General features: G+C 39.5%; 1 protein-coding gene across 1 annotated transcript in view; it reads right to left on the bottom strand.

Moving 5' to 3' along the window:
* The window catches only part of ppp4r4.L (protein phosphatase 4, regulatory subunit 4 L homeolog), an 80359-nt gene extending 69487 nt beyond the window's left edge, over positions 1-10872 (bottom strand). The window contains exons 1-2 of the mRNA XM_018230455.2: positions 10034-10872; positions 7933-8006 (exon numbers count right to left, since the gene is read on the bottom strand). Coding sequence (XP_018085944.1) covers positions 7933-8006; positions 10034-10180 — 221 coding nt within the window. The 5' untranslated portion in view covers positions 10181-10872. The remainder of the gene's footprint in view (positions 1-7932; positions 8007-10033) is intronic.
* Between the last annotated feature and the right edge of the window lie 1223 nt (positions 10873-12095).

Below are 12095 nucleotides of genomic sequence, written 5' to 3'. Positions count from 1 at the left end.
AAATGTGCCCAATAGAATCACTATGTGCATATAACATAAATTTCAAATTCTCACAAAGGTCACTCTACCATTATGTTTGCTATAAGGTATGTTATTGCTAGTGCAAGTCTATAGAATGTTATCTTATTCACTTGTGAGTGCTGCCCTAATAAGTAAATATGCATTGTGCAGGTATGTTATCATATGAAGCCAGGCGCCCACTGGGGGTCATGGTATGCAAGGTTTCCTGAATTATAGGGCTACCTGTACTAAAGAGGTGATGCGGAATCGGCATTCCACCCAACAACCATCTGTAGCGCACACACACTAGTATCACCCAGCACAGAAATGGCCTGACCACAAACCAGTGAATGCATACGTACAGGTGAATGCATAAAGGCCTGCCAGTGTGCACAAACTTGTTCTGTGGTACCCAGATATATATTTTGTGGAGCTAGTTACCATAAGATACACTCTTACAGCGACTCGTCATTTAATTGTAAAAATAAAAAAAAGACAGGTCATAACTGCTTTTTGCACAGGGTCACAGAATTTTACACAAATATAAATGGAAGAGTAAATATAAGAAAGGATGTTCTGCATTCACTGTCGTCTTGTTATGTGAAAACGGATGCATTCATGGCAAAAAACTTCACAAAGAGAGGTTTTGTTTCTTTGGAATGATGAGAAAAGGGTGCGTTCAGTTCAGACACACCTCTCTAGTGACTTTCCAAGAAAGTCCATTCTACATTTTATCATTGCTGGAAAATGGGGGGGGCACCAATTTTATTCTGTTCATTGCTTTTAAGGAATCTTTCTAAAATGTATGAACGGTTGCTGTTCCTATGCAACCAAACATTTAAGTGCTTAACACTTACACTGAAAAGCCAACCTACCACTGACTCGAATTGGGATAACTAAAGCTCTCTTTGGCACTAAAATGATTAACAGAACATAGTACAGCACATCTAAGAAAATGGAACAGAACACTGTAGCAAAAGGAGCCTTATGTGCTGATTAAATCCTCTTTTGACTGCAGGCTATTATAGTTTCTGCAGGGCTGAAAACAAGTGCATCTTATATAATGAGCATTGTGGCAGCAGCGGTTTGTGCAGTATACAAGTACTTTGACTGCTGTAAGTACCCCCTCCCATCATTTTGTTCAGCACTTATACAGAGACATTCTACAAAGCAGTGTTTCATTACACAGATTGAGCACCATTATCTTGACCTATATTTCTGTATATACTCTAAAATGGAAACAGTTATTCTAACACCATATATTTCTGGGTTTTTTTTTAGGAAGATACCTGGGTAAGCCATATTTCATACATAAAATGCTGTTTACCGTAGTTATCATTATCCTCCTGAATACAGATCCTCCAATAATAGAAAATAGTAATTAACCAGATGCATTCCACTTTGAGAAAGGCCTCGGAGGAGGCTGAAACGGCATTTACAAAATAACAGCAACAGCACAACTCCTTATTATGTGGTGCTCGTCCCTTGAGGTCTCCAGTCAGTCCTCCACAATATGTAGAAAAATAGTAATGGACAGCACTCACTTTTATTGTGCGAAAATTTGTATTAAATATTAAAAAACGTTACATCGCCATATATGTGCACATAATAAACAACAACGTTTTGAGCCATGGGCTCTATATCAAGCCATGTGAAACAATGGTGCAAAATTCAATCATAGTCCATAGAGGTTTTTAAAATCCATCATAGGAAGTGACATAGCATCATTTTCATTGTGCTTTGTGCAGGGTTCCTGCCATGTATGCTGAATAGAACACAAATAAACTTGTCTATATCAATTGTATTTTGCTACAATGTATAAACAGGATATGAAATACAGGGACAGATCATAAAAATAGACACAAATTCTAATCTTTATTTAAATACAGTAGATGGAGTGAATTCAGATTTTTAATCCACCAAACGTCCCTCTGCTTTAATCTCAATTTACAGTCTCCTCCCCTTTCCAGTGGGGGCACTGTCTCCAATGGCCCTTTACCTTAAAATGGCGTGACAGTGGTAATGCGGTATTTCCCAATTTTATGGTTGATTTATGTTGGGATTAGGGATGCACCGAATCCAGGATTCGGTTCGGGATTCGGCCTTTTTCAGTAGGATTCGGCTGAACTGAATCCTAATTTGCATATGCAAATTAGGGATGGGGAGGGAAATCACATGACTTTTTGTCACAAAACAAGGAAGTAAAAAGTGATTTTCCCTTTCCACCACTAATTTGCATATGCAAATTAGGATTCGGTTCAGTATTTGGCCAAATCTTTCGCAAAGATTCCGAGATAATCGTGGTCTCACGATGACGATCGTATCTTTTAAAAATCTCAACATCTATGGCCAGCTTTAGGTATGCTTTTAAATCCTCTGAGATTATATTATTTACTGCATTCGTTAACATCTGTTCAATCCTTCTAGAGACCCCTATGATTGGATCCCCAATAGTGTGTGTGTGTATATATATATATATATATATATATATATATATATATATATATATATATATATATATATATATATATATATATATATATATATATATATATAAATTTATTACACATAAAATTGCAATTTGGGTAAATGTCCTGGATCACAAACATAATATGGCCTCCTCACAGCATTTCTAAAAGTAAAATCATAGTAATGCAACAGGGACCGTGATTGTAGGCCAGTACAGTACATATAGCAGGGGACAATTCTTAACACTGGGCAAATCTGCACCTGGGAAGTAACCCATAGCAACCAATCAGTGAATGGCTTTTTACAGCCAGCTGCAGACAGAACAATAAAAGCAAATGTATTATTGGTTGCTATAGGTAACTTCCCAGATGCAAAATTGCCCAGTGTTGATAAATTTGCCTAAATACCAGTAATCAGCAGTGCTCATCCTATGGCCTTTTAGTTGTGTTTGAACTTCAGCTTTCTGCATCAAACAAGAGGCACCCGGTCCAAAAAAATTGCCAGTGGACAAAATACCGACTCAATGCCCAATTGGGCAGCCCGGCGGATGGACCAGGTCCTTATGGATCTTTTGAACTTTGAACTTCAGTTTCCTGCACCAAACAACAGGCAAACATGGTAATGCAATAAAAGGAACCATATTTACTCTGGTAACTAAACTTTTAACCAGATAATTAGTTGCTATGGGTTTCTGGAACAGTAGCGAACTATTTACCTTTTATTACGTTACCGCTGAATGCTATTAGGGGCCCTGGTAGATGCACTCAGTATAGGGCTATATAGGTGGAAAAGGCATAAAACTCCTGCTAAGTCCCTTTTGCACAATTGCAGAATATGAGCATAGTCATTAAAATGGCCTTGATTAACAGATAAAGGCTGCTATATAAACAACATTATAAACAATTATATCTGTGCTGTAAAACTATAAAGTCCCTCCTGATTAGCATGTACTGAAACAAATCATCATAACAGCACTTATCTTGTGCTCTAAAATATATTTACTTATTATTTTGGGGTTGAGAACTTTGTTGGTACAAAGTTGCTAAATAAATGAAATACAAACAAAACCAAGCCCCTAGACACGTTAACATTTAAAAATGTTATGGGTCCTTTAAGACTCACGTGCAATATAAGGGTTAGGCCACACTGGGCGTTTTGGGGAGATTTGGTCGACTGGCGACTAATCGCCTCATCTTTGTGGCGACCAATCTCACCAAATGCCTTCCCTGACTCTGCGCTGGCTAAAATGAAAAAACGCCAGCGCTAATCATACACGGCTATTCGTTTTCCGAAGTTTCCTAAACAACAACGTATGCACCGAAAAAGCAGAACAGCAGCCCAGTTCTAGCGCTTTAATTAATATGTTTTGTTTTTTTTTTTAAAGTAAAAGAATATACAGAACACATTTTCACAACTCTTGCTTTTTGTGCTCATATTGCCCCTTTAAGAGGGCTATCAGTTTCTGAATACCCCAGTACTGAAAATATAAATTGAAAGTATGACTTTAAATGATAAATGTAAGAAAATAAAAAGTAGTTTAACAGAAAGTGGATTCAGTGATAATATCACAAAAGCTCAGGACTGGTCCAGTGTAGAATCCACAGGATGAAGAACATAGAGAAGGTGAGAAAACCTTATGAACAGAGCTTACTAATGGATTTCAACCATCTTCCATACAGCAATTTGCAACATAAGTTCATGACACAGCAAGTGTATTTCCCTTGCAATAGTCATATACTCATTTCTGGCTGAAATTCTTTTGTAACTGCTGATGACAGGTGGTTATGATTCACTTTAAAGGGGCTGTTCACTATCCAAACACTTTTGTCAGTCGAGTTGTTTTCCGATTGTTCATCAGAAATAATAACAATTTCAATTGCTTTCCGTCTTTTTACTTGTTTTTTTTTTCAAAGGGGAAGATTAAAGTTTAATTTCTCTGGTGTTTCAGTCTGACAGCTCAATGATCCAGGTGCACATATTGAACTGTTACAATTTTGCAACATTTAGGGGCAGATTTATCAAGGGTTGAAGTGAATTCGAGGGAATTTTCGAAGTAAAAAAAAAGTCATTTTTGCATACTTCGACCATCGAATAGGATACTACGACTTCAAATTTACTTCGAATTCGATTCGAAGTAAAAATAGTTAGAATATTCAACCATTTGATCATCAAAGTACTGTCTCTTTAAAAAAACTTTGACTTCAATACTTCGCCAAATTAAACCTGCCGAAGTGCTATGTTAGCCTATGGGGACCTTCTACAACATTTTTCTATGTTTTTGAAGTCGAAGTAAAAATCGTTCGATCGTACGATAAAATCGTTCAAATCATTCGATTCGAAGGATTTAATCGTTTGATCGTTTGATTTTACTTCGACCGCAGAATAGCCAAATTAGATGAAAAAAAGTTTGAATTCGATATTCAAAGTATTTTAATTCGATGGTCGAATTTCGAAGTATTTTTAATTTCAAAGTCGACCCTTGATAAATCTGCCCCTTAGTGGATACATTTCTCAGCAGCATCACTGGAGTATTATCAACTATTGTATCAATTGTAACAGCTGCCTTTAAAGAGGTTGTTCACCTTTGTGATAACTTTTAGTATGATGTAGATGTAGAGAGTGATATTCTAAGACAATTTGCATTTTTTTCATTTTTTATTATTGAAGGTTTTTGAGTAATTTAGCTTTTTATTCAGCAGCTCTTCAATTTGCATCTTAACCAATCTGGTAACTAGGGTCCAAATTACCCTAGCAACCATGCATTGATTTGAATAAAAGACTGGAATATAAATAGGAGAGGGTCTGAATAGAAGGATCAGTAATAAAAAGTAACAATAACAATACATGTGTAGCCTTACAGAGCATTTTTTATATTTAGAATGGAGTCAGAGACGCCCATTTGAAAGCTGCAAAGGGTCAGAAGAAAAAGGCAAATAACTATAAAACTATAAAAAATAAATAATGAAAACCAATAGAACAGTTGCTTAGAATTGGCCGTTCTATAACTTAATAAAAGTTACCTTAAAGGTGAACCACCCCTTTAATGAAACTCGGGGATTCTGCACAGCAAGGACAAAGATAAAAAAAATGGATCAACTAATGTATCATTTAATATCAGTTACATATTTGGCGACCCCCCCCCCCCCCGAGCTGCTTTAGAAAGACATAATAAGGTCAAAAATTAAACTTTGCACTTCAATATTAGAAAAACAGTCACAAATAGAAAATAGAAAGTAATTGGGAAAAAAATATTTATTTCTAGTAAACTATCTGTAAACAACTGAACTGAAAAAAGTGTGTAAAAGGTGAGCAACCCTTTTAATGGCATACAGTCTGAAAGGTGACATAAACTTGTACTGTATTCTGTACATCTGCAAAAATACATTGGTGGAGCAAATTCCTGGTTTACCATGGACTTTACTATAGGACCTGCTATCTACAGTGAGTGGTTCTCTGGAAAGCAGAGGGCAGTTCTGGACTGGGAGTCAAAATAGGCCGTCATTACAAGTACAGAGAGGCCCAATCGGCTCCCCACCAGCCCACTAAATAGTGACTTTCTATGGCATTTTATGGCAGCCCCTCTGGCATTTGCCAGAACCCACAGATTGCCAGTCCTTGCCTAAGCAGAGGGACTTCAAGTCCCACAATCCATCATTTCACAATGGACCTTAGGGAGGAGGGGAATTAGTCCCAGTGAACAAGAGACAGAAAATCATGATTTCCTTTTACTCTGTGGAATCAGGTATGTCTATTTAAAACATATATTTATATTTTGTTATGGAAGTTCAGTGTTAATGCACCTTTTCTACATCAGTGAATGAGCTCATGTCAGAAGGGGGGAGTATATATTCCCTTTAAAGGTTAAATGACAAAAAATAATAAAGGCATTTTTAAGAAATGTATTTCTGTTTCCTGTACAGTTAAAAACATTTAAGCCCTTGTTTTATTGCAATGTTTGCAATCAGCTGTACTCTGTTTATCTGTTGCATAAACATTGCCCCACCCAGTCTGTTGTGTACAGTATAACTTTATACAACACATTCTAACTAACTGACCAATAATCCAGAAAAAATACGGGTATTTTCAAAAGTACTGATACATTTGTCTTTTCTTTAAGATGATAGTTTTTACACATATTTCATTATTCAGACCATAAACATGCTAGAAGTTAGCAACAACTAAAGGGCATATACATACACTATTTACAATTCTTTCTTAGTGGGGGCCATATCAGTAATATACTGTTAAAGCTTAAGAAGAATGCATCAACAAAGGTAATCACTTTTGCCCATGTACAATAATGCAAATATGCACAGAAGATGTATTTAATGCAGACAAAAACATATAACCTCAGTACATATTAAGAGAAAATTAATGGAATATAGAACATTTTAATGAACATATTTTATTTTAATTCAGGAAAATATATCAGAATATAAACTATAAGATAATGTTGTTTCTTGCTGAAAAGAGAAGCTACAGTGCCTAAAGTAGTTGAGGGTATGGTGAAAAAATTACTTGTAACTGCTGTCATCAGTAACTAAAATAAAAGACCACAGTTCTGGGGTAAATAAATGAAGAGGTATCATATATTTGTATTCTTAGTGTAATTTTTCAGGTAATGGCACACTGGGCATGATGTCCGCGGCTACTATTCAGCAGAAAACAGCACAGGCATTTTGGCACGGAGGTCAGCCTATCATTGCACCATGTATGTTTACCAGTGCTCTTGACATTTAGGGTCAGGGAACACAGGCAGATTCGGGAACATTAGTGACAAATCTCCTCTTCTTCAGGGGCAACTAATCTCCCCGAAGTGCCTTTGCTTTTTGAAGTCACCCATTTTGTGAGGCAATTTTGGAAAACGAATCGCTCCGAGTGTCATTCCGCCGGCGATTTACATTTTAGCCGGTGGGAAGGCAGTTCGGGGAAATTAGTCGCCCTGAAGAAGAGGAGATTTGTCGCCGGGCGACTAATCTCCCCGAATCTGCCTTTGTGCCCTGACCCTAAAAAATATGAGGAGCAGTAACAGGCAGAGAGTGGCATTTTGACCACGGCTGCGATCCAATGGAAAACAGTAATAGACAAAATGCCCCTCTCTGTCTATCATTGCTCCTAATGTTCTTGAAGGACAAGCATGCCAAAATTTTTAATATTACTTACAAGATAAATGTGTGGGTGCATACATGGGGATGTAATGAGTGCTGTGCAGACTCAATGACATACTGACCATTATGTCAGGCTATACTAACTTTTCAGTTAACTGAATAGCTCTATAAATACATTTTTTGACATTTCCCCACAGCAGCTAAGCTATCATAGCTGGCACATCTGATTAAAAATGAGCAAGAAAAATGATTTATTATATCTAGATACGTTCACTTGCATAATGCTGGATAGCTGATTTCAGACGTTACTTGAAAAGTATAATTTCCAAGCTGAATATTTTACAGTGGAAAATACCTGAGAAGGAATACAGCTCTTTCAATGTCATTCAGTTCTTCATCAACGGTTAACCTTTCAATTTCTTCAGGTGTCTGAAAAGTAACATAAAATATGTTTTCATAAATTTCTGTTATTTGCATATCTTAAAGGACCACTATAGAGTAGGAAGGTTCGGAAAAACTGTGGTTAGTGCAAAGGAAAGCCTATGATGGCCTAATGTCATGGTTTATTTCAATAAAGAATATGGTCAAACTGGTGCCCTTCTACTACAGCCATTCCTGTATAATCCAGTTGCCAATAATGCAAGAATGAAAATTCATGCTGAGTTAGAACTTCAGGCAACATGGAAGCTGGACAAAATAAGACAAGATAAATCCACCATATTTCCCGTAACATACGTGCAAAGGAAAAATGTAAAAATCTAGGTATTGTGGCCCATTAAGAAGTCTATCAGTGTAACTTATTTAAAGATGATATCTGAAATGTATTGTGGTGCTGGTATTTTCAACTCTGACCAATTGCAATAATGATTATTCTTCATTTCTTTAGCATGGATATATTTTGCAACACTTTACAGGGATGGTTCATCACTCAAATCAGTCCCTGAACCAGTGGCGTTTATAATCACATTTATGCAACACACATAAGATGAGGTTGGTTTCCTCAAAAGCTGATTAATCTGTCTGCATGGTTCTGGAGTGTGGGAGGAAACCTGGCATTTTGAAATAAACTAAAAGCAAAAAAAATAGGTCAAACAAAGAGCAAGCAGGCTTGTATATTGCTGGCAGGAAGGTTCTTAGTGTTCCACAATGACAGGCCATCAGTTGCCCTCAAATTACTTAATAAACCCCTGACTCTAGGATTTTAGGTTGATGAACTCATCTAAGCATCTTTAGTCTCCATCTGAAATGTATGGAACGCAGGGCAAGAGTTGTTAAACTACAACTATGGTATAGTATGCTCTAGAGCAATGGTCCCCAACCAGTAGCTCGTGAGCAACATGTTGCTCTCCAACCCCTTGGATGTTGCTCCCAGTGGCCTCAAAGCAGGAGCTTATTTTTGAATTCCAGGCTTGGAGACAAGTTTTGGTTGTATAAAAACTAGGTGCACTACCAAATAGAGCCTAAATGTAGGTTGACAATCCACATAGGGGCTACTAAATGGCCAATCACAGCACTTAGTTGGCACCCCAAGAACATTTTTCATTGCAGTGTTGCTCCCCAACTCCTTTTACTTCTGAATGTTGCTTACAGGTTCAAAAGGTTGGGGATCCCTGCTCTAGAGCAGGAGTCCTCAACCTTTTTTACCTGTGAGCAACATTCAGATGTAAAAGGAGTTGGGGAGCAATGCAAGCATGACAAATGTTCCAGGGGGTGCCAAATAAGGACTGTTTAGCAGCCCCTATGTGAATTGCCAGCATATAGGAGGGTTTGTTTGGCAGTACACTTGATTTTCATGCAACCAAAACTTGCCTCCAAGCCTGGAATTTAAAAATAAGCACCTGCTTTGAGGCCACTGAAAGCAACATCTAAGGGGTTGGAGATCAACATGTTGCTCACGAGCTACTGGTTGGGGATCACTGCTCTAGAGTCTACAGGTTCCAGCAGCTGTAGATCAACTACAACTATAGGGTATTGGTACTAGATGATCCTTTTGAAGCATAGTATGCCAAAATATGGCTAAAGCAGGAAGGGAAGTTGAATCAGAGTAAGAAATACATTTTAATGGCAGTCCTGGAATCTTTTGGCCTTTTGTAACAATGCCTCCCTGTATATGTATAAAATAAAGAAATACATATTGCCTTTCTTTTCTTTTCTTTTAAAATTCTTTTTATTGAATTTTCATGAAAATACAATGAATTAAATATATGAACAATCATATTATGGAATAAAAGAACAATTCATATGAGTAAAATTCAAGAGATGTTTTCATGTATCTGAACCATGAAATAACCAGAAACAAACATATTGCCTAAGATAATCAGAAGATGAACATTGTTTTGGTGTCAGTGCTGTCATGGGCTATTACATTTTTTTTTATTGTATTCGTGGGCTATCACTTACTAACTGCGTGTTCATGTTATATACAGAGTAGTACATCCATCCTGAGTAAATAATACCTTGAGGCTTCTGCGGACCGGTCTCTCGATGATCGTCAGTCCCTCCAAGTCCTCTATGTAGCCAAACAAGCTGCCCTGGCTGAAATCCATCCTGAAGAAGCCGGTGGGATGCATGGGGGAATCCGCGAATCTGACTGGGCAAAACATGAAGAGGCAGAGCAGAAGCCAAAGAGACGTTCACATGGCAGCAGCGCCCGAGCAAGATCCGAGCAGTGGAATGAGGGGAGGAGGCGGGGGGGGGTCGGAGAAGGAGGTGCGAGGGGAAATCAGCAGCAGTCGCGCGATGCCATCGGGGGTAACGAGCTCAGTTGGCCCCACTTGTGACACACCTATAGTATTGGTGCAGTGTAGCGAGTGACGAGTGCTGCAGCCCGATCCCGCGGAGGACCTGTGCCTCTTATTGCCCTTGCTCACCAGCCTACAGCTGCCCGTGATGCTCCCTGGGCTTCAGCCTCCGCAAGGACATTCACAAGAGCGCCGTGCGTGGGCTGCCCACAGCTATGCCAGTCCTACGTGAGTCCCGTAGGCTGCAACATTCACCCACTGCCAGAAGCATTCATTGGAGCTGTCATGCGTGGGCAGACGCCTTCGCCTCCTCTTTTGCGTGGGATCCGTGAGCTGCCGCTTTCACCCAGTGCCAGGGATCCCTTCAGCAGCGACGCGGAGTATGCAGTGTTTAGCAGTGTTTAGCAGCGCGGCTACAGGGACAGCAAGCGACAAATGTTTGGGGAAGGATTAGTATAAGCGGATCAGAGGCCAGAGACCAGCGCGTGCTATAGTGCTTCCCGTCCCCATAGTAACGCGCCGCTACAGTGAACCCCGCGGCGCAAACTTCCTTGCTGTGACGTCAACATAGTGAGCGCGTTTTCCCCTCCCACCTGAAGGCACGGGAATGCCAAAAGCGTTCTGAACTCCTGACAGACTTCTTGCCCCCTTGGCCTTTGTTGTGACCAGTAACACTCATAATGTTTCGTAAGTGTAACCAGGTCACACGAGTACACTTACAACAAGCCCCGGCAACTTCTTTATAGATTATGGTCGTGGAGATATTAAAACCAAGGCAGGGGGTAGAAAAATGGGCCGCTGACCAGGCAGAAATCATAATCTTGTGGCCCTACAGTTCATCAATATTGCTTTGTGATCCGTTACATTTTGGAGCTGGACCAATGGACTAAAGTCGTTTAATCACTTGTATTCCAAAAATAATTACTAAGAAACTTAAAGTCCTCCAAATAAGTTTGTTGTGGTTGGACAGCGGCAAGTCCTACATTCTGATCTCACTTGATACTCAATCTAATGTCTTTTGTACTGTTGTGTACATTTCTACAAGGGGCCTTAGGCAAATTGCTTCTCTGCTAAGGCTAAAGGTGGCCATACACGGAGAGATTCGGTTGTTTGGCAATGTCGCCAAATGAGCGGATCTCTCCCCATATGGGCAATATCGGGCTGATCCAATCATGGGCCCTAGGGCCCAACTATCGGATCCTAACAATGGGTAACGGGCGATCGGATCGCGGGACCGCATCAACGAACAGCCGCGATTCAACGGGATTTTTAGTCCAGTCCAATTGACATCTGGCTGACTTTCGGCCAGATATCGACCGGGGAAGCCCGTCGGAGGGCCCCATACATGGGCTAATAAGCTGCCGACTCAGTCTGTCGGCAGTTTTATCAGCCCATGTAGGCCACCTTTAGATATCATGGTCACTTCATGCAAGTGTTGGCCTTTGCCAACTGTAATTGAATGAAAGTGTCCTGATTTTACACATAGTCTGGCGTACGTAGCCTGTGTCCTACCCCAAGAACTGTCCCTGGAGGCACTGTTACAATTCGATACATCTATAGCAGCAGTCGTTTTCTTGTTTCTTTTCTTGTACGTCTCTTTTACTACAGCCTAAAATGTCCCAGGTGGTGTGCAGCACTATCCCAAATTGCAGTCAACAGGAAGGTGTTTGTAGGTTAGAGTGAAACCCCACCACAGAATAGATGAAAAAAAACGTGCACCTCCTCACCATTTATTGCAGTTTGTCACAGGGACAGATAGTTATAATATAACTTTTAC

This window comes from Xenopus laevis, chromosome 8L, assembly GCF_017654675.1.
Source record: "Xenopus laevis strain J_2021 chromosome 8L, Xenopus_laevis_v10.1, whole genome shotgun sequence".
NCBI lineage: Eukaryota > Metazoa > Chordata > Amphibia > Anura > Pipidae > Xenopus > Xenopus laevis.
This window is presented reverse-complemented; position numbering and strand designations above follow the sequence as displayed.